At 50.6% G+C, this 23,470-nt stretch overlaps 1 protein-coding gene across 1 annotated transcript in view; it reads right to left on the bottom strand.

Moving 5' to 3' along the window:
* frrs1l (ferric-chelate reductase 1-like) overlaps window positions 1-22,827 on the bottom strand; it is a 64,483-nt gene extending 41,656 nt beyond the window's left edge. Inside the window, exon 1 of the mRNA XM_085988174.1 lies at window positions 22,419-22,827. Within this exon, the coding sequence (XP_085844300.1) occupies window positions 22,419-22,626 (208 nt within the window). The 5' untranslated portion in view covers window positions 22,627-22,827. The remainder of the gene's footprint in view (window positions 1-22,418) is intronic.
* Between the last annotated feature and the right edge of the window lie 643 nt (window positions 22,828-23,470).

The following is a 23,470-nucleotide window of genomic DNA, read 5'->3' as shown; positions in this document are numbered from 1 at the left end:
ATCTGCGCCCTGAAAGAGAGTCGGTTATGTACAGCAGTTTACTTGCGGTGCCGATGGCCATCGTGGCGGCGGGGGTGCGGTCGAGCGGACCTAGGTGGCGGCGCGGGGCTGGTGCGTTGGGCCGGGTGGCCATCTTGGTTTGATCGAAAGAGCAGGGTGCTCTGCAGCGTTGGGCCTTGTGGCCGAAACACACGTGGTAGTAGCATAGTTCTGCGGCCTGGCGTGGCGGCGCGCGGTGGTGTCGGGGAGCCTCGCGGCTGCACAGCCGAGTTGGGCGACGGCAAAAACTTTGTCCGCGGCGGCTGCCAGTTGTACGCAGTCCGTGATCGGGGACCTCGCAAGGGCAGTCTGTACCTGCTGAGGAAGCAGGCTGAGGAAAAGGGCCCGAAACAAAAAGCACTGCGGTTCAGAGCCCAGGAGCGCAAGCATCCGGCTCATCAACTGGGTCGGGGTAGAATCGCCAAGGCCTGGTAGTGAGAGAAGCCTGCGGGCCCTCTCCTCCTTGGACAGGCCGTAAGCCTGCAGCAAGCGGCCCTTAATGGTCGAGTACTTGCCGGTCTGTGGTGGGTTCCCCAGCAGGTCGAGAACTTCAGCGGCGGTGGAGCTTGCTAGTGCTGAGACTACGTGGAGGTACCTTTCTTCATCGTCTTGAACCCTGCGAAGGATGAATTGGGCCTCCGAGTGCGCGAACCAAGCTGGTGCTTGGTGTTCCCAGAAGGTGGGGAGCTTCAAGGACGCGGCGCCGGCCGACATCAGGCTGCTGCTGGTTGCTATCGGGTCGTTGCTGGCCTCTGTAGGGCTGTGTGAGTCGGGGGCTTCGGCCGCCGACATTCGGGGTCACCAATGTGGGGGACTACGGTCTCCCGCATAAAGAAATAGGCAACACAGCGAGCTACAAGAAATAGGTCTTTACTCCAACTCTCACAATACAGTACTGAATTCGTGAAGCCCGCGAACCTGTGATGACTCACGGATTGGTCACCTGCTGGAACCTGATTGGTTTTCCTTCTATCAGCAGCAGGCAAGTCTGAACGTGCCTTATTCCTCTCAGCTTGCAACTGTCTTGCGGGGGGGGGGGGGGAATACAGCAGTTAAAAGGGGATTATACAGGTTTATCTACATATACACACAGTGTTTCCCCAATGTGGCAACGCCACATATGTACATTTAATGGCACCAAAAACTGAACATTTCTGTAGTCGGAAATCACTGCTGAATTTGCACTGACAGGAAATGTATTTATGAGCAACTATTTTCCTTTTTCTTCTATTGATATAAAGTCACAGAGCTAAATTCATACTAGCAGGCTACATTATTGACTGCTGATATATGTACTCTTTATTATGCTTAAAACAACCCATAGATTAAATGTTCATTCCAGCTTAGCATAAGCAGATGGCTGGGAATGCAACTGGGGGTGGGGGTGGGATCAAAATTATTGCTTCAGGTAGTCCCACAATCTGCTAATGTCAAAGCTGGAAGGAAATGCATAGGTGTCATGACTAATTCTATTTACTGTAAAAGGAATTCCAGGCAGCAAGTGATTTTGGCTAAAGTGATTTAATAAACTTTGGAACAATCTTCCCGGAAATAGAGAAGAACCAAGGCTCCAGCGAGAATGAGGAACTGAAAGAAATTAGTGTTAGTAAAAAAAATAGCACTGGAGAAATTAATGGGACTGAAAGACAATAAATCCCCTCGACCTGATGGCCTACATCCTAGGATTTTGAAAGAGGTGGCTATAGAGATAGTGGATGCATTGGTTCTCATTTTCCAAAATTCCATAGATTCTAGATTGGTTCCTGCAGATTGGAAGGTAGCAAATGTAACCCCACTATTTAAGAAAGGAGGGAGAGAGAAAAGGGGGAACTACAGACCAGTTAACCTGACATCAGTAGTAGGGAAAATGCTAGAATCTATTATTAAGGACGTGGTAACAGGGCACTTAGAAAATAAGAATAGGATTGGGCAGAGTCAACATGGACTTATGAAGGGGAAATCGTGTTTGACAAATGTTTTTTGAGGTTGTAACTAGCAGAATAGATAAGGGGGAACCAATGAATGTGGTGTATTTGGATTTTCAGAAGGCATTCGATAATGTGCCACACAAGAGGTTATTAAACAAAATTACAGCTCATGGGATTGGGGGTAATATACTAGCATAGATTGAGGATTGCTTAATGGACAGAAAACAGACAGTAGCAATAAACGGGTCGGTGGTGGTGTCAGGAGCAGTGAGACCGGAGACCCAATATTTAAACTCACTTTCGCGGGCTTTCTTTGCAGAGGCTGGTGTCGGGAGCAGTGAGACCGGAGACCCAGTGAGTATTTAAACTCGCTTTCGCAGGCTTTCTTTGCAGAGGCTTACCAATCTCAGACCGGCGGCGGCATTCCAGAGCCACGTCACGATTCAAAACATGACGCGGGCAAGAGGGAGCAGCTGATTAGGTGAGTACGACCAGGGAGTATTTATACTACTCTATAGTTTGACAGTTAAGGTTCATAGTTTATAAAGTTTAGACAGTCTTAATTTTTTTGTGGTTATAGTTTCTAGTGTTAGTAACCAAGGGCCCTGGAGTATATCATTTAATTGTAGTGTAATTGGTGGTATTGATTTGATTTAAGTTAATTTAAATTAATTGAAGGGTAAGTCATGGCAGGACAGCTCGGTGCCGTGGTATGCTCCTCCTGCACTATGTGGGAAATCAGGGACACTTCCAGTGTCTCCGACGACCATGTGTGCGGGAAGTGTACCCAGCTGCAGCTACTGGCAGACTGCATTGCGGCGCTGGAGCTGCGAATGGATACCTACTAGAGCATTCGCGATGCTGAGGACGTCGTAGATATCACGTTTAATCAGTTGGTCATACCGCAGGTAAAGGCTGCACAGGCAGGAAGGGAATGGGTGACCGCCAGGCAGAGTAGTAGGTGCAGGCAGGTAGTGCAGGGGTCCCCTGTGGCCATCCCCCTCTCAAACAGATATACCGCTTTGGATATTGTTGGTGGAGATGGCTTATCGGGGGAAGACAGCAGCAGCCAACTTCTTGGCACCGTGGGTGGTTCTGCTGCACAGGACAGGAGGAAAAAGAGAGTGGCAGAGCTATAGCAATAGGGGATTCTATTGTAAGGGGAATAGATAGGTGTTTCTGCGGCCGCAAACGAGACTCCAGGATGGTATGTTGCCTCCCTGGTGCAAGGGTCAAGGATGTCTCGGAGCGGCTGCAGAGCATTCAGGAGGGGGAGGGTGAGCAGCCAGTTGTCATGGTGCATATAGGTACCAGCGATACAGGTAAAAACCGAGACGAGGTCCTAAAAGCTGAATATAGGGAGTTAGGAGGTAAATTAAAAAATAGAACCTCAAGGTAGTAATCTCAGGATTGCTACCAGTGCCACGTGCTCGTCAGAGTAGAAATAGAAGGATATTTCAGCTGAATACGTGGCTAGAAGAATGGTGCAAGGGGGAGGGTTTCAAATTCCTGGGACATTGGAACCGGTTCTGGGGGAGGTGGGACCAGTACAAACTGGACAGTTTGCACCGGCAGGACCGGGACCGATGTCCTAGGGGGAGTGTTTGCGTGCTGTTGGGGAGGGTTTAAACTAAAATGGCAGGGGGTTGGGAAACTGTGCAGGAAGACAGAGGAATGGGAAACAAGAATAGAAGCAAAAGACAGGAAGGAGAAAAGCAAAAGTGGCAGGCTGAGAAGTCAAGGGTTTAAATCAAACATGGCCACAGTAAATAATAGTTCTAAAAGATCTAAGAGTGTTAAAAAAAAAAAGCCTGAAGGCTTTGTGTCTTAATGCGAGGAGCATTCGTAATAAGGTGGATGAATTAGCTGCACAAATAGATATAAATGGATATGATATGATTGGGATTACGGAAACATGGCTCCAGGGTGACCAAAGCTGGGAACTCAACATCCAGGGGTATTCAATATTCAGGAGAGACAGGCAAAAAGGAAAAGGAGGTGGGGTAGCATTGCTGGTTAAAGAGATTAACACAATAGTAAGGAAGGATATTAGCTCTGATGATGTGGAATCTGTATGGGTAGAGCTGAGAAATACCAAGAGGCAGAAAACATTAGTGGGAGTTGTATACAGACCCCCAAACAGTAATGCAAAGGTTGGGGATGGCATTAAACAGGAAATTAGAGACGCGTGCAATAAGGGCGCAGCAGTTATCATGGGTGACTTTAATCTACATATAGATTGGGCTAACCAAATTAGTAACAATACTGTGGAGGAGGAATTCCTGGAGTGTATACGGGATGGTTTTCTGGACCAATATGTCGAGGAACCAACTAGAGATCAGGCCATCTTAGACTGGCTATTATGTAATGAGAAAGGATTAATTAGCAATCTTGTTGTGCGAGGCCCCTTGGGTCGGAGCGATCATAATATGATCGAATTCTTCATTAAGATGGAGAGTTCTTCATTAAGATGGAGAGTGAACTATTTGACTCAGAGGCTAGGGTCCTGAATTTAAATAAAGGAAACTACGATGGTATGAGGCGCAAGTTGGGTAGGATGGATTGGGGAATGTTACTTAAAGGGTTGACGGTGGATAGGCAATGGCAAACATTTAAAGATCGCATGGATGAACTACAGAATTTGTTCATTCCTGTTTGGCATAAAAATAAAACAAAAAAGGTGACTCAACCGTGGCTAACAAGGGAAATTAGGGACAGCATAAGATCCAAGGAGAGGACATATAAATTGGCCAGAAAAAGCAGCAAACCTTAGGATTGGGAGCAGTTTAGGATTCAGCAAAGGAGGACAAAGGGATTAATTAAGAGGGGGAAAATAAAGTATGAGATTAAGCTTGCAGGGAACATAAAAACTGACTGTAAAAGCTTCTATAGTTATGTGAAGAGAAAAAGATTGGTGAAGTCAAGCGTAGGTCCCTTGCAGTCAGAATCAGGGGAATTTATAATGGGGAACAAAGAAATGGCAGACCAATTAAATACATACTTTGGTTCTGTCTTCACAAAGGAGGACACACTAAATCTCCCAGAGATGTCGGGGAACATAGGGTCTAATGAGAGGGCGGAACTAAATGAAATCAGTATTTGTAGGGAAATGGTGTTAAGGAAATTGACGGGATTGAAGGCCGATAAATCCCCAGGGCCTGATAATCTACATCCTAGGGGACTTAAGGAAGTGGCCCTAGAAATAGTAGATGCATTGCTGGTCATCCTACAAAATTCTATAGATTCTGGAACAGTTCCCATGGATTGGAGGGTAGCTAATGTTGCCCCACTATTCAAAAAAGGTGGAAGAGAAAACGGGGAATTATAAACCGGTAAGCCTGACATCGGTAGTGGGGAAAATGCTAGAGTCCATTATAAAAGATGTAATAGCAGAGCACTTGGAAAACAGTGACAGGATCGGACAAAGTCAACATGGATTTACAAAAGGTAAATCGTGCTTGACTAATCTACTGGAATTTTTTGAGGATGTAACTGGTAGAATAGGTAAGGGAGAACCAGTGGATGTGGTGTATTTGGACTTTCAGAAGGCTTTCGATAAGGTCCCGCATAAGAGATTAGTGTGTAAAGTTAAAGCACATGGGATTGGGGGCAAGGTACTGACTTGGATAGAGAACTGGCTGGCAGACAGGAAGCAAAGAGTTGGAATAAACGGGTCTTTTTCCGAGTGGCAGGCAGTGACTAGTGGGGTGCCGCAAGGATCGGTGCTAGGACCCCAGCTATTTACAATATATGTTAATGATCTAGACAAGGGAAGTAGATGTAATATCTCCAAGTTTGCAGACGACACAAAGCTGGGTGGGCGTGTGTGCTGTGAGGAGGATGCTGAAAAACTCCAGTATGATTTGGACAGGTTGGGTGATTGGGCAGACGCAGTATAATGTGGATAAATGCAAGGTTATCCACTTTGGTGGCAAAAACAGGAAGGCAGATTATTATCTGAACGGCAATAGATTGGAAGAAGGGGAAGTGCAACAAGACCTGGGTGTCCTTGTGCACCAGTCGCTGAAGGTAAGCATGCAGGTGCAGCAGGCGGTTAAGAAGGCAAATGGTATGTTGGCCTTCGTTGCGAGAGGATTCGAGTACAGAAACAAGGATGTCTTGCTGCAGTTGTACAGGGCCTTGGTGAGACCACACCTTGAGTATTGTGTGCAGTTTTGGTCGCCTTATCTGAAGAAGGATGTTATTACCATGGAGGGAATGCAGCGAAGATTCACCAGACTGATACCTGGGATGGCAGGAATAACGTATGAGGAGAGATTGGGTTGATTGGGCTTATACTCACTGGAGTTTAGAAGAATGAGAGGGGATCTCACTGAAACTTATAAAATTCTAACAGGACTAGACAGACTAGATGCAGGAAGGATGTTCCCGATGGCGGGGGGGGGGGGGGGGTGGGGGGAGTCCAGAACCAGGGGTCACAGCCATTTAGGACAGAGATGAGGAGGAATTTCTTCACCCAGAGAGTGGTGAACCTGTGGAATTCTCTACCACAGAAGGCAGTTGAGGCCAATTCATTAAATATATTCAAGAAGGAGTTAGATATATTTCTTAAGGCTAAAGGGATATGGGGAGAAGGCAGGGACAGGGTACGGAGTTTGGATGATCAGCCATGATCTCATTGAATGGCGGAGCAGGCTCGAAGGGCCGAATGGCCTACTCCCGCTCCTATCTTCTATGTTTCTATTTTTGGGTTGGCAGGCTTTAACTAGTGGGGTACCGCAAAGATCAGTGCTTGAGCCTCAGCTATTCACAATCTACATCAATGATTTGGATGAGGGGACCAAATGTAATATATCCAAGTTTGCTGATGATACAAAGCTGGGTGGGAATGTAAGTTGTGAGGAGGATGCAAGGAGGCTTCAAGGGGATATAGACAGGTGGGTGGGCAAGAACATGGCAAATGGAATATACTGTGGAGAAATGTGAAGTTATCCACTTTGGTAGGAAAAATAGAAAAGCAGAGTATTTTTTTAAATGGTGAGCAATTGGGAAATGTTGGTGTTCAGAGGGACCTGGGTGTCTTTGTACACGAATCGCTGAAAGTTAACATGCAGGTACAGCAAGCAATTAGGAAAGCAAATGGTATGTTGGCCTTTATTACAAGAGGATTTGTGTATAAGGTAAAGACGTCTTACTGCAATTATATAGGGCCCTGGTGAGACCACACCTGGACAGTTTTGGTCTCCTTACCTAAGGAAGGATATACTTGCCATAGAGGGAGTGCAACAAAGGTTTACCAGACTGGTTCCTGGGATGGGGGGGATTGTCCTATGAGGAGAGATTGAGTAGACTAGGCCTATACTCCCTGGAGTTTAGAAGAATGAGAGGTGATCTCATTGAAACATGCAAAATTCTTACAGGGTAGCTGCAGGGAGGATGTTTCCCCTCGCTGGGCAGTCTAGAACAAGGGGTCACAGTCTCAGAATAAGGGGTCGGCCATTTAGGACTGAGATGAGGAGAAATTTCTTCACTCAGAGGGTGGTGAATCTTTGGAATTCTCTACCCCAGAGGGCTATGGAGACTCAGTTGTTGAGTATATTCAAGACAGAGATCGATAGATTTTTGAATATTATTGAGGGAATCAAGGGATATGGGGATAGTGCAGGAAAGTGGAGATGAGGTAGAAGATCAGCCATGATCTTTGTGAATGGCGGAGCAGACTCGAAAGGCCAAATGGCCTACTCCTGCTCCTATTTCTTATGTTCTTAATAGAAGCTTACAGCAGAGAAGGAGGTCACTTAGCTCATTGGGTCTGTTCCGACTCTTTGCTGAAGCAATTCAGACTAATCCCACTGTCCTGCTCTCTCCCCATAGCTCTGCACCACCTTCTGCTTCACATCTTTAACCAATTTTGGCCTTTGATAAAGTGCCACATAATAGATTAATGGATAAGCTCAGAGCATGCAGAGTCAGGGGACTAGTAGCAGAATGGATAGCTAGCTGGCTGCAAGACAGAAAACAGAGAGTAGGCATAAAGGGTAGCTATTCAGAGTGGCAGAAGGTGGCAATTGGGGTCCCAAAAGGATCAGTGCTGGGACCACTGCTGTTCACAATTTACATTAACAATTTCGACTTTGGAATCAAAAACACAATTTCTAAATTTGCGGATGACACCAAATTTGGGGGGGGGGGGGGATGGAGGAGGACTGCAACAAATTACAAGACAACATTAATAAACTTGCAAAATGGGCATACAATTGGCAAATGAATTTCAACACAGATAAGTGTGAGCTATTATATTTTGGTAAGAAAAATAAGGAGGTCACATATTACTTGGAAAATAATAATCTAAATGGGCAAGAGGAACAAAGGGATCTCCGAGTACAAATACACAAATCACTAAAAGTAGCAATACAGGTTAATAAGGCTATAAAAAGAGCAAATTTTCTAGAGGAATAGAATTGAAAAGTAGAGAAGTTATGCTAAACTTGTATCGAACCTTGGTTAGACTACACTTGGAGTATGGTGTACAATTCTGGTCACCATATTATAAAAAGGATATAGAGGCACTGGAGAGGGTATAAAAAAGGGTGCAACTGCAGCAACTCTGCATAAATAAATTTCTCCAAATCTCTCTCCTCACTCTCGTTATAATTTAAATTGATGTCACTGATTCCCCAACCAGTAGAAATAGCCTTTCCCTATTAATCTTATCAAATCCCATTGTGTTTTTAAAAGGCTTTATTAAATCTTCTGTTAGTTTTCTCTGCTCCAGTGGAAACTGTTCCAGATTCTCCAGACTCTCCTCATAACTGTAGTTTCTCATCCATGGCATCATCCTGGTAAATCTATAATGTACCCTCTCTATGGCTTTACTGTCCTTTCATCATGGGGGGCCCAATACTGCACACAGTATTCTAACTGTGGCCTAATCATTATCATGTACAAATTTATTATCTCAATGTTCTTTATTGCCCCTATTTGTAAATCCCACAATGCTTTTTATGGCTTTATTTACTTGCATTTGCATTTTATGTATTTGAACCCACAGGTCTTGTTAATTCACAACTTTAGAATCTTTCCATTAAGTATACACTTCCATTCTTTATTTTTCCTCCCAAAATGTAATACCACAAATCTCTCAAAGTGCATTTGCCGCCGGTCTGCCCATTCTGCAAACCCGTCAAGGTCTTTCTGAAGTATTTTACTATCAATCTTGCTGTTTCACAAATACCCGACTTCGTGTTGTCAGTAAACTTGAGTATCATGTTCCCTATGCTCAAGTCCAAATTATCTAAAAGTGAATTGAGCACTGATCCCTGGGACATACCTCTTCAAACCCTTCCCAATCTGAATAACTCATTAATTTCCTATCCATCAGCCAACTTTCTGCTCATGTTGCTACATTTCCTCTTATATCATAAGCCTGAATTTTTCTAACAAGCATTGTCAAATGCCTTCTGAAAATCCATATATCCTATCTATTACTATCCCTTAATCTAGACAATTTTTAAAAATTCGTTCCTCAGATGTGGGCATCACTGGCAAGGCCAACATTTATTGCCCATCCCTAATTGCCCTTGAGAAGGTGGTGGTGAGCCGCCTTCTTGAACTGCTGCAGTCCGTGTGGTGAAAGTATTCCCACAGTGCTGTTCGGGAGTGAGTTCCAGGATTTTGACCCGGCGACGATGAAGGAACTGCGATATATTTCCAAGTCAGGATGGTGTTTGACTGGGAGAGGAACTTGGAGATGGTGATGTTCCCTTGCGCCTGCTGCCCTTGTCCTTCTAGATGGTAGAGGTAGTGGGTTTGGGAGGTGCTGTTGAAGAAGCCTTGGCGAGTTGCTGCAGTGCATCTTGTAGATGGTACCCATTGCAGCCATGGTGTGCCAGTGGTGGAGGGAGTGAATGTTTAAGGTGGTGGATGGGGTGCCAATCAAGTGGGCTGCTTTGTCCCGGATGGTGTCGAGCTTCTTGAGTGTTGTTCGAGCTGCACTCATCCAGGCAAGTGGAGAGTATTCCATCACACTCCTGATGTGTGCCTTGTAGATGGTGGAAAGGCTTTGGGGAGTCAGGAGGTGAGAATACCCAGCCTCTGACCTGCTCTCGTAGCCACATTATTTTTGTGGTTGGTCCAGTTACGTTTCTGGTCAATGGTGACCGCCCAGGGTGTTGATAGTGGGGAATTCAACGATGGTTATGCCATTGAATGTCATGGGGAGGTGGTTAGTCTCTCGCTTATTGGAGATAGTCATTGCCTGGCACTTGTGTGGCATGAATGTTACCTGCCACTTATCAGCCCATAATGTTACTTACCGTTTATCAACCCCACATGCAACAAGACCTGAATGCTGTCCAGGTCTTGCTGCATGTGGGCATGGACTGCTTCATTATCTGAGGAGTTGCGAATGGCACTGAACACTGTGCAGTCATCAGCGAACATCCCCACTTCTGGCCTTATGATGGAGGGAAAGTCATTGATGAAGCAGTTGAAGATGGTTGGGCCTAGGATACTGCCCTGAGGAACTCCTGCAGCGATGTCCTGGGGCTGTGATGATTGACTTTCAACCACCACAACCATCTTCCTTTGTGCTAGGTTTGACTCCAGCCACTGGAGAGTCTTTTCCCCTGATACCCATTGACTTCAATTTTACTAAGGCTCCTTGATGCTACTCTCGGTCAAATGCTGCCTTGATGTCAAGGGCAGTCACTTTTGCCTCACCTCTGGAATTCAGCTCTTTTGTCCATGTTTGGACCAAAGCTGTAATGAGGTCAAGAGTCGAGTGGTCATGGCGGAAACCAAACTGAACATCGGTGAGCAGGTTATTGGTGAGTAAGTGCTGCTTGATAGCACTGTCGACAACACCTTCCATCTCTTATCTGATTATTGAGCGTGGACTGATGGGGCGGTAATTGGCCTGATTGGATTTGTCCTGCTTGGATCTGTCCTGCTTTTTGCTGACAGGATATACCTGGGCAGTTTTCCACATTTTTGGATAGATGCCAGTGTTGTAACTGTACTGGAACAGCTTGGCTAGAGACGCGGCTAGTTCTGGAGCACAAGTCTTCAGCACGACAGCCGGGATGTTGTCGGGGCCCACAGCCTTTGCTGTATTCAGTACGCTCAGCCGTTTCTTAATGGCATGTGGAGTGAAATGAATTGGTTGAATACTGGCTTCTGTAATGGTGGGGACCTCAGGAGGAGGCTGAAATGGATCACCCCCTCAGCACTTCTGGCTGAAGATGGTTGCAAACGCTCATTGAGGATGGGGATATTCGTGGAGCCTCCTCATCCTGTTAGTTTTTTTAAAATTTGCTTATGAGATGTGGGCGTCGCTGGCAAGGCCAGCATTTATTGCCCATCCCTAATTGCCCTTGAGAAGGTGGTGGTGAGCCGCCTTCTTGAACCGCTGCAGTCCGTGTGGTGAAGGTACTCCCACAGTACTGTTAGGTAGGAAGTTCCAGCATTTTGACCCAGCGACGATGAAGGATCGGCGATATACTTCTAAGTCAGGATGGTGTGTGACTTGGAGGTGGTGGTGTTCCCATGCGCCTGCTGCCCTTGTCCTTCTAGGTGGAAGAGGTGCTGCTGAAGAAGTCTTGGTGAGTTGCTGCAGTGCATCTTGTAGATGGTACACATTGCAGCCACGGTACGCCGGTGGTGAAGGGAGTGAATATTAAGTTGTTTAATTGTTCACCACCATTCACGACTGGATGTGGCAGGACTGCAGAGCTTTGATCTGATCCGTTGACTCTGTCGATAGTATGCTGCTTTCGCTGTTTAGCATGCATATAGTCCTGTGTTGCTGCTTCCCCAGTTTGGTCCCTCATTTTTAGGTAAGCCTGGTGCTGCTCCTGGCATGCTCTCTTGCACTCCTCATTTAACCAGGGTTGGTCCCCTGGCTTGATGGTAATGGTAGAGTGAGGGATATGCTGGGCCATGAGGTTACAGATTGTGGTGGAAAACAATTCTGCTGCTGCTGATGGCCCACAGTGCCTCATGGATGCCCAGTTTTGAGCTGCTAGATCTGTTCTGAATCTATCCCATTTAGCATGGTGGTAGTGCCACACAACACGATGGAGGGTGTCCTCAGTGTGAAGACGGGACTTCGTCTCCCCAAGGACTGTGCGGTGGTTGCTCCTACCAATACTGTCATTGACATGCATCTGCGACAGGTAGATTGGCGAGGACGAGGTCAAGTAGGTTTTTCCCTCGTATTGGTTCTCTCACCACTTGCCGCAGGCCCAGTCTGGCAGCGATGTCCTTCAGAGCTCGGTCAGTAGTGGTGTTACCGAGCCACTCTTGGTGATGGACATTGAAGTCCCCCACCCAGAGTACATTCTGTGCCCTTGCTACTCTCAGTGCTTCTTCCAAGTGGCGTTCAACATGGAGGAGTACTAATTCATCAGCTGAGGGCGGTAGGTGGTAATCAGCAGGAGGTTTCCTTGCCCATGCCTGACCTGAAGCCATGAGACTTCATGGGGTCTGGAGTCAATGTTGAAGACTCCCAGGGCCATTCCGACTGTATACCACTGTGCCGCCTCCTCTGGTGGGTCTGTCCTGCCGGTGGGACAGGACATACCCAGGGATGGTGATGGAGGAGTCTGGGACATTGGCTGAAAGGCATGATTCTGTGAGTTTGGCTATGTCAGGCTGTTGCTTGACTAACATCTGGGAAAGCTGTCCCACAGACTAGTGAAGAGGACTTTGCAGGGTCGAGTTTGCTGGGTGTGCCGTTGTCATGTCCGAAGCCGGTGCCAAGGTCGATGCGGGTGGTCTGTCCGGTTTCATTCTTATTATTGTGTTTTGTAGCGGTTTGTTACAACTGAGTGACTTGCTAGGCCTTTTCAGTTAAGAGTCGACCACATTGCTGTGGGTCTGGAGTCACATATCGGCCAAACCAGATAAGGATGGCAGATTTCCTTCCCTAAAAGATATTAAATTGGCCATTTCAAAATACTCTATTAACTTTACAAACACAAGTTGCCTTTAACAAATCCATGCTCGAGTATCCTTGGTTATTTCATGCATCTCTAGCAGTTCAATAATTGATCTTGAGTTATGGATTCTAAAAGTTTGCCCACAACTGACATTAGACAGATTGGTTGACAGTTACCTGGTTTATACTTCTCTCCCTTCTTGAGCAGGGGCATTACATTGTGTACACTCCAATTCTTTGGCCCAATCTGCATATCAAAGGCGGTTTTGAAAAATTTGGTCAGACCTTCTGCTATATCTTTGCTGACCTCCTTCAACAGCATAGAACCCATGCCATCTGGTCTTGGTAACTTATCCACCTTGAGTTATCCCAATTTTTTCAGAACCAATTCCTTATCTACAATTATCCCTAAGAACTGTCCAATATCCTCTTCTAGTCTACTGATATTCTCACTTCCACTGACACAAAATATTTATTTAATGTTAGCTCTATACATTTATTCTCCATTACTAGATTTGCGCATCTTCATCCTTGAGCAGTCCTACCCTCTCTTTCACTATTCTTTTACTTTTAAAATGCTTGTATAAAATCCTGTTTTCTTCGATATTATGTTTGAGCTTCTTTTTCATATTCCTTCTGCCACCTCTAATTTCCCTTTTCACCTCCCTACTAAAATGTCTATATCCTCATGATTTTATTTAGTATTGTTAGCCCTATTTTTATCATATACATTGTTTTTAAGTTTCAATTTAATATATCTACTTATCCATGGAACTCTATCCTTTGCTGCACCCATTTTTGTCAAATAGGAATATCATAATTGAGGATTCCTGAGAACAGAGCCATTATCCCATTTGCTAACCTATCTACTCAACTGATTTGGAGCTCATACCATCACAGTCATTACTTAAATCACCCAGATTCTCCTCCAAGATTAATGCAAACTGGAAGAATTTAACAGCCTTTTCCATTGTGAAATAACCCAATATATCATCTGTATTTCACAAAAGGTTGTGTGATTATAATCAGGGATGCTCAAGAGGGCAGAATTAGAGGAGCGCGGGGGGAGGAGGGGCGCAGGGTTGTGGGGCTGAAGGAGATTACAGAGATAGTGAGGGGCAAGGCCATGCAGGGACTTGAAAACAAGGATGAGAATTTTGAAATCGAGGTGCTGCTGAACCGGGAGCCAATGTAGGTCAGCAAGCACAGGGGTGATGGGTGAACGGGACTTGGTGCGGGTTAGGACACAGGCAGCCGAGCTTTGGATGACCAAGTTTACATAGGGTGGATTGTGGGAGGCCAGCCAGGAGTGCATTGGAAGTCAAGTCTAGAAGTAACAAAGGCATGGATGAGGGTTTCAGCAGCGGATGAGCTGAGACAAGGGTGGAGACGGGCGAGGTTACGTAGGCGGTCTTTGTTATGCTGTGGATATGTGGTCGGAAGCTAATTTCAAGGTCAAATATGACACCAAGGTTGCGAACAGTGTGGTTCAACCTCAGACAGATGTTAGGGAGAGGGATGGAGTCGGTGGCTAGGGAATGGAGTTTGTGGCGGGGACCAAAAACAATGGCTTCAGTCTTCCCAATATTTAATTGGAGAAAGTTTTTGCTCATCCAAAACTGTATGTCGGACAAGCAGTCTGACAATAGCTGAGTGTCGTCAGCGTGGAAACTGATGCTGTGCTTTCTTATGACACCAAGGGGCAACATGTAGATGAGAAATAAGAGGGGGAAAGGATAGATCCTTGAGGGACACCAGAGGTAACGATGCGGGAGCGGGAAGAGAGCCGTACATGGGTTTAAGTTTGCACTGCGATTATTTCCACGGTGTTCTGATCCTTCTGCGCATACGCCTCCATTTGGTACTGAGCATACACACGCGATCCGGTTGTGCATGCGTAGTACCAAACAGTGCAGGGGAATTGGATTAAGGGGGGGGGCGGTCGGGGAAGGAGGGGGGGAATCTAACAAGGGGAGAGAGGAGAGGGGATGCAACGGGGGGGGAGAGAGGGGAGAGGGGATCGAACGGGGGGAGAGAGGGGAGAGGGGATCGAACGGGGGGAGAGAGGGGGAGAGGGGATCGAACGGGGGGAGAGAGGGGATCGAACGGGGGGAGAGAGGGGATCGAACGGGGGGGAGAGAGGGGATCGAACGGGGGGGGGGGAGAGGGGATCGAACGGGGGGGGGAGAGGGGATCGAACGGGGGGGGAGAGGGGGGATCGAACGGGGGGAGAGAGGGGAGAGGGGATCGAACGGGGAGAGAGGGGATCGAACGGGGGGAAGAGGGGATCGAACGGGGGGAAGAGGGGATCGAACGGGGGGGAAGAGGGGATCGAACGGGGGGAAGAGGGGATCGAACGGGGGGAAGAGGGGATCGAACGGGGGGAAGAGGGGATCGAACGGGGGGAAGAGGGGATCGAACGGGGGGAAGAGGGGATCGAACGGGGGGAAGAGGGGATCGAACGGGGGGAAGAGGGGATCGAACGGGGGGAAGAGGGGATCGAACGGGGGGAAGAGGGGATCGAACGGGGGGAAGAGGGGATCGAACGGGGGGAAGAGGGGATCGAACGGGGGGAAGAGGGGATCGAACGGGGGGAAGAGGGGATCGAACGTGGGGAAGAGGGGATCGAACGGGGGGAAGAGGGGATCGAACGGGGGGAAGAGGGGATCGAACGGGGGGAAGAGGGGATCGAACGGGGGGAAGAGGGGATCGAACGGGGGGAAGAGGGGATCGAACGGGGGGAAGAGGGGATCGAACGGGGGGAAGAGGGGATCGAACGGGGGGGAAGAGGGGATCGAACGGGGGGGAGAGGGGATCGAACGGGGGGGAGAGGGGATCGAACGGGGGGGAGAGGGGATCGAACGGGGGGGAGAGGGGATCGAACGGGGGGGAGAGGGGATCGAACGGGGGGGAGAGGGGATCGAACGGGGGGGAGAGGGGATCGAACGGGGGGGAGAGGGGATCGAACGGGGGGGAGAGGGGATCGAACGGGGGGAGAGGGGATCGAACGGGGGGGAGAGGGGATCGAACGGGGGGGAGAGGGGATCGAACGGGGGGGAGAGGGGATCGAACGGGGGGGAGAGGGGATCGAACGGGGGGGAGAGGGGATCGAACGGGGGGGAGAGGGGATCGAACGGGGGGAGAGGGGATCGAACGGGGGGAGAGGGGATCGAACGGGGGGGGAGAGGGGATCGAACGGGGGGGGAGAGGGGATCGAACGGGGGGGGAGAGGGGATCGAACGGGGGGGAGAGGGGATCGAACGGGGGGGGGGAGAGGGGATCGAACGGGGGGGGGAGAGGGGATCGAACGGGGGGGGGGGAGAGGGGATCGAACGGGGGGGGGGAGAGGGGATCGAACGGGGGGGGAGAGGGGATCGAACGGGGGGGGAGAGGGGATCGAACGGGGGGGAGAGGGGATCGAACGGGGGGGGAGAGGGGATCGAACGGGGGGAGAGAGGGGATCGAACGGGGGGAGAGAGGGGATCGAACGGGGGGAGAGAGGGGATCGAACGGGGGGAGAGAGGGGATCGAACGGGGGGAGAGAGGGGATCGAACGGGGGGAGAGAGGGGATCGAACGGGGGGAGAGAGGGGATCGAACGGGGGGAGAGAGGGGATCGAACGGGGGGAGAGAGGGGATCGAACGGGGGGAGAGAGGGGATCGAACGGGGGGAGAGGGGATCGAACGGGGGGAGAGAGGGGATCGAACGGGGGGAGGGGATCGAACGGGGGGAGAGAGGGGATCGAACGGGGGGAGAGAGGGGATCGAACGGGGGGAGAGAGGGGATCGAACGGGGGGAGAGAGGGGATCGAACGGGGGGAGAGAGGGGATCGAACGGGGGGAGAGAGGGGAGTGGGGATCGAACGGGGGGAGAGAGGGGAGAGGGGATCGAACGGGGGGAGAGAGGGGAGAGGGGATCGAACGGGGGGAGAGAGGGGAGAGGGGATCGAACGGGGGGAAGAGAGGGGAGAGGGGATCGAACGGGGGGAGAGAGGGGAGAGGGGATCGAACCGGGGGAGAGAGGGGAGAGGGGATCGAACGGGGGGAGAGAGGGGAGGGGGGATCGAACGGGGGGGAAGAGAGGATCGAACGGGGGGGAGAGAGGGGAGAGGGGATCGAACGGGGGGGTGGGGGAGAGAGGGGAATCGAACGGGGGGGGGGGGGAGAGAGGGGAATCGAACGGGGGGGGGAGAGAGGGGAATCGAACGGGGGGGGAGAGAGGGGAATCGAACAGGGGGGGAGAGAGGGGAATCGAACGGGGGGGGAGAGAGGGGAATCGAACGGGGGGGGGGGGAGAGAGGGGAATCGAACGGGGGGGGGGAAGAGAGGGGAATCGAACGGGGGGGGAGAGGGGAATCGAACGGGGGGGGGGGGGAAGAGGGGAATCGAACGGGGGGGGGGGGGAAGAGGGGAATCGAACGGGGGGGAGAGAGGGGAATCGAACGGGGGGGAGAGAGAGGGGAATCGAACGGGGGGTGGGGGGAGGGCGGGGAAGAGGCGAGGGGATCGAACGGGGGGGGGGGAGAGGGGAATCGAACGGGGGGGAGAGAGAGGGGAATCGAACGGGGGGGGAGAGAGAGGGGAATCGAACGGGGGGTGGGGGGTGGGCGGGGAAGAGGCGAGGGGATCGAACGGGGGGGGTGGGGGAGAGGGGATGAGAGGAGAGGGGATCAAACGGGGGGGGGGAGAGAGGAAAGGGGATCGAACGGGGGGGGAGAGAAGAGGGGTTCAAATGGGGGGGAAAGAGAGAAGAGGGGATCGAACGGGGGGGGTGGGATCGAACAGGGGGGATCGAACAGGGGGCGGGGAGAGGAGAGGGGATAGAATGGGGGGGGAAAAGAGGAGGGGGGATCGAACGGCGGGGGGGAGAGGAGAGGGGATCGAACGGCGGGGGGGAGAGAGGAGAGGGGATCGAACGGGGGGGTGGGGGAGAGGGGATCGAACAGCGGGGGGAGAGAGGAAAGGGGATCGAACGGCGGGGGGGGAAAGAGAGGAGAGGGGATCAAACGGGGGGGGGCGAGGGATCGAACAGCAGGGGGGGAGAGGAAAGGGGATCGAACGGGGGGGGAGAGAGGAGAGGGGATCGAACGGGGGGGGGGGAGAGAGAAGAGGGGATCGAACGGGGGGGGGGGGAAGAGAGGAGAGGGGATCGAACGGGGGGGGGAGAAAGAGGAGGGGATCGAACAGGGGGCGGGGAGAGGAGAGGGGATAGAATGGGGGGGGAAAGAGGAGAGGGGATCGAACGGCGGGGGGGGGAGAGAGAGAGGAGAGGAGATCGAACGGCAGGGGGGAGAGAGGAGAGGGGATCGAACGGGGGGGGGTGGGGGAGAGGGGATCGAACGGCGGGGGGGAGAGAGGAAAGGGGATCGAACGGTGGGGGAGAGAGGAGAAGGGATCGAACGGGGGGGGGAGAGAGGAGAGGGGATCGAACGGGGGGGCGGGGGAGAGAGGAGAGGGGATCGAACGGGGGGGGGGGTGGAGAGAGGAGAGGGGATCGAACGGGGGGGGGGAGAGAGGAGAGGGGATCGAACGGGGGGGGGGGAAAAGAGAGGAGAGGGGATCGAACGGGGGGGGGGAGAGAGGAGAGGGGATCGAACGGGGGGGGAGAGAGGAGAGGGGATCGAACGGGGGGGGGAAAGAGAGAAGAGGGGATCGAACGGGGGGGGGGAAAGAGAGGGGGGGATCGAACAGGGGGCGGGGAGAGAGGAGAGGGGATAGAATGGGGGGGAGAGAGGAGAGGGGATCAAATGGGGGGGGAAAGAGAGGAGAGGGGATCGAACGGCGGCGGGGGGGGGATAGAGGAGAGGGGATTGAACAGGGGGGATCGAACAGGGGGCGGGGAGAGAGGAGAGGAGATAGAACGGGGGGGAGAGAGAGGAGAGGGGATCGAACGGCGGGGGGGGGAGAGAGGAGAGGGGATCGAACGAGGGGGGAAGAGAGGAGAGGGGATCGAACAGGGGGCGGGGAGAGGAGAGGGGATCGAACGGGGGGGGGGGGAAGAGGAGGGGTTCAAATGGGGGGGAAAGAGAGAAGAGGGGATCAAACGGGGGGGGGGATCGAACAGGGGGGATCGAACAGGGGGCGGGGAGAGGAGAGGGGATCGAACGGCGGGGGGGAGGGGAGAGGAGAGGGGATCGAACGAGGGGGGAAGAGAGGAGAGGGGATCGAACGGGGGGGTGGGGGCGAGGGGATGGAACGGGGGGGGTGGGGGAGAGGGATCGAACAGCGGGGGGAGAGAGGAAAGGGGATCGAACGAGGGGGGAGAGAGAGGAGAGGGGATCGAACGGGGGGGGAGAGAGGAAAGGGGATCGAACGGGGGGAGAGAGAAGAGGGGATCGAACGGGGGGGGGAATCGAACAGGGGGGATCGAACAGGGAGAGAGGAGAGGGGATAGAACGGGGGGGAGAGAGGAAAGGGGATCGAACGGGGGGGGGAAAAGAGAGAAGAGGGGATCGAACGGGGGGGGGATCGAACAGGGGGCGGGGAGAGAGGAGAGGGGATAGAACGGGGGGGGGGGAGAGAGGAGAGGGGATCGAATGGGGGGGGGCGGAGAGGGGATCGAACGGCGGGGGGGATAGAGGAGAGGGGATCGAACGGCGGGGGGGAGAGAGGAGAGGGGATCGAACGAGGGGGGAAGAGAGGAGAGGGGATCGAACGAGGGGGGAAGAGAGGAGAGGGGATCGAACAGGGGGCGGGGAAAGAGAGGAGAGGGGATCGAACGGGGGGGGAAAGAGAGGAGAGGGGATCGAACGGGGCGGGGGGAGAGAGGAGAGGGGATCTAACGGGGGGAAAAAGAGAATTATGCGGTAAAATTAGGGGGAACATTGTCCACCAAAAGGTTGATTTTTAAATTCTCATCCCTCCATGGCCTCACCCCTTCCTATCTGAACTCGACAGTGTGAGCGCTCCTAACCCGGGAGGGTGAGCCCTGCCTGTTCACTGAAAGCAGTAGTGTTAGTACCGTGAGCTCTGAAGCCTATCCGTCACAATGAATGGATCAAATTACACATTACAAAGATCTTGATTACTCCAGCAGGCAGGATCAAATTACACGTTCCAGACAAACTGTTTGGTCCCCTTGGAGGACAAGATAGACCCATCAGAAATGTTGTGTTGCAAATAGACATGACCATAAATTTGCACAAGGGGCTCCATTTTGTCTGGGCAGAGTGAGGCAGTATAACTTGGTGCTGTCCCCCACATCATATCAAATGAGTACCTACAGTAGAACTGCTGTGCTAAACAGCCCATGTGCACACATCTTTGATTCATTGCTGGCACTGAATCCTTTAAAAAAAAAAGATCGAATAGAAATGTTTTATTATTCCATGGGTTTTGAAACCATGGGTACTGTACAATAAATAAAAGATGGAGAAAATATAAGATGTTTAGATTGCTCAGAAACACATGGCTATCAGCAGCATACATCGCCAGTGTCTTTACTTTATCATCTGGACTCTCCAAGATCGACAGTGAAATTTTTTGATATAGATGTAATCAGTGATACAAAGCAGTAGCTAAAAAATACAAGAATGTAAGAAAAAGTAGAGGATGAAAAAATGCCAATCAACTCATGGAACTCTAGTATTACAGACTCCAGCAGGCAGGATCAAATTACACGTTCTGCCTCACTCTGCCCAGACAAAATGGAGCCCCTTGTGCAAATTTATGGTCATGTCTATTTGCAACACAACATTTCTGATGGGTCTATCTTGTCCTCCAAGGGGACCAAACAGTTTGTCTGGAACATGTAATTTGATCCTGCCTGCTGGAGTAATCAAGATCTTTGTAATGTGTAATTTGATCCATTCATTGTGACGGATAGGCTTCAGAGCTCACGGTACTAACACTACTGCTTTCAGTGAACAGGCAGGGCTCACCCTCCCGGGTTACAGTATTGCAGATGACACAAAGCTGGGGGGGAGGATATGCTGTGAGGAGGATGTCGTGAAACTCCAGCACGATTTGGACAGGTTGGGTGATTGGGCAGAAACATGGCAAATGCACTATAATGTGGATAAATGTGAGGTTATCCACTTTGGTGGCAAAAACAGGAAGGCAGATTATTATTTGAATGGTAATAGATTGGGAGAAGGGAAAGTGCAAAGAGACCTGGGTGTTCTTGTACACCAGTCGCTGAAGGTAAGCATGCAGGTGCAGCAGGCAGTTAAGGCGGCAAATGGTATGTTGGCCTTCGTAGCAAGAGGGTTCGAGTACAAGAACAAGGATGTCTTGCTGCAGTTGTACTGGGCCTTGGTGAGACCACACCTTGAGTATTGTGTGCAGTTTTGGTCGCCTTACCTGAGGAAGGACGTTCTTGCCATGGAAGGAGTGCAGCGAAGATTCACCAGGCTGATACCTGGGATGGCAGGAATGACATGAGGAGAGATTGTGTCGATTGGGCTTATACTCATTGGAGTTTAGAAGATTGAGAGGGGATCTCATCGAAACCTATAAAATTCTGTCAGGCCTGCCTTCGATCTAGTTCCTTTTCTCTCCAGTTTTGAAGAAGGGTCAAACCCGAAACGTCAACTCAAATTTCTCTCCACGGATGTTGCCTGACTTGCTGAGTTTTTCCAGCATTTTCTGTTGTTATTTCGGATTTCCAACATCTGCAGTATTTTGCTATCGTACTAGATGCAGGATGTTTCTGTTGGCCGGGGAGTCCAGAACCAGGGGTCATAGTCTAAGGATAAGGGGTAAGCCATTTAGGACTGAAATGAGGAGGAATTTCTTCACCCAGAGAGTGGTGAACCTGTGGAATTCTCTGCCACAGAGGGCGGTGGAGGCCAGTTCATTAAATATATTCAAGAAGGAGTTGGATATATTTCTTAAGGCTAAAGGGATCAAGGGATATGGGGAGAAGGCAGGGACCGGGTACTGAATTTGGATGATCAGCCATGATCTCATTGAATGGCGGAGCAGGCTCGAAGGGCCGAATGGCCTACTCCTGCTCCTATGTATCTATATGGATAATCCATATTTCACAATTTTGCTACAATTAATTGATATTGATACATAAAAATGTGTAATATTTTTAAAGTGAATACAACCTGAGATTTTACATCTTGTGAGAACCTGGAATGATGCATCAGTAGTACGAAGCCCTGGCATCACGTTTAGAGGCCCAGTGAGCATCCCGGGGTTGTAACCGAGTGGGAGCCAATGATTACACGGATATCAATCTCAACGTGACCGAAATGTAACCTTTCACAGAAACCTCAAGGCCAAACATCGCACCAATGAGCAGCAGCTGAGCTCAGATGACACAGGAACAATGTATGAAAATTCCGCTTCCCTTGGTGCTGAAACTGGTCACTGTTAAAACCGCCCGAAATAGAAGTGCAGAACACACAAATCCCTAAATGTGAATGGAAATTTATGTCGGAATAAACTACACAGCTGCGAGAGCAGCAACGATTTCAGAGGCTGAGCGGTGCTCTCGATATATTGTCTCTTTTCTCACACAAACGGATTCCTGCTCTTCAGAACATGCTCAATGGCCAGTTTTCCTTTCCCCTGACCTTGCTACAATGAAACGAATGCACCAACCTTCATCCCCCCAGTATCGTGTCTCGAAGAATTCCGCCGCAAACGTGCTGTATGACTCCTGGTGCTGATCTGGTGCCCCGGACTCCAGCCGCACCCCCGCGGGCTCGTCGAGCTCCTGCTCCTGCTCCCCCGGGCTCCCCGCTAAGCTTTCCTCGGCACAGACAGCGCAGAGAGTCAGAGAGACACCGAGCAGCACAAGCGCCGACATTGCAGCTGCAGCGAACTGAACGGGGGAGGGGCAGCACTACCAGCAGAGGATACAGGCAATGGGGAGGCTGTGGCCGAGGATGGGGTCTCCCCCTGACTTGTTTACTTAGAATGTGTCCCCTTGCTTTGTCTCCAGGTCCATCGACTGCACGCACGCGCACTCTTACCAATGGTCAGGACCTTGCAGGCCATGAGTGCGCATGAGCCGCCCCCTCTTTTTCTCACTGCTGCTGCTGATTTGCAGTATTAACGTTATTACTTAGCATTTTCTGTAGCAGTGTATTAATACAGCATTTTACAGCAACAACACATGCTACCATAAAGCATTGGGATGCAAGTTTGCTTCTGCAATCCTTTGTAGCATTGAGATCTTCATCTCATCCATATCACTATTAAGTGCTGAACAGAGACTAGATATTTGCTTGCAACTGGAAAGTAAATTTCAGCAGAAGAATCATCAGCAGGCTACTAAGAATGATACCGGGAGAGGCCTAGGAATAGGTTGTTTCTTTGAATTTGGGGTTGTGTGAAAACCAGGAGAATAAAAAAGGGGAGGGGCAGAAAACATGATGAAATTAGGAGATTGTTCTCTTACAAAAATAAATAAATACATACATATATTTATGCTTAACAACGGTGTGAAAAGATGCTATAACGGAATTTCTGCAAGTGCAGGTGCTTCAAAACTTGTCAACCCCGCCCCCCACCCCGCTAAATCAGTTATTACACCCTAGTCCACTCCTCTATCACCCCAAACAGCCCTTCCTCTTCGCCTGGCACCTTCCCGTGCAAGCGGAGGAGATGTAACACCTGCCCCTATACCTCCCCCCTTCCCACTGTCCAGG

The sequence above is a fragment of the Somniosus microcephalus genome, chromosome 5 (assembly GCF_052327205.1).
Source record: "Somniosus microcephalus isolate GS21.2 chromosome 5, FLI_Smic_1.0, whole genome shotgun sequence".
NCBI classification, from domain to species: Eukaryota; Metazoa; Chordata; class Chondrichthyes; order Squaliformes; family Somniosidae; genus Somniosus; species Somniosus microcephalus.
The sequence above is the reverse complement of the archived record's forward strand: the minus strand, read 5'-3'. Positions and strand labels throughout refer to the sequence as shown.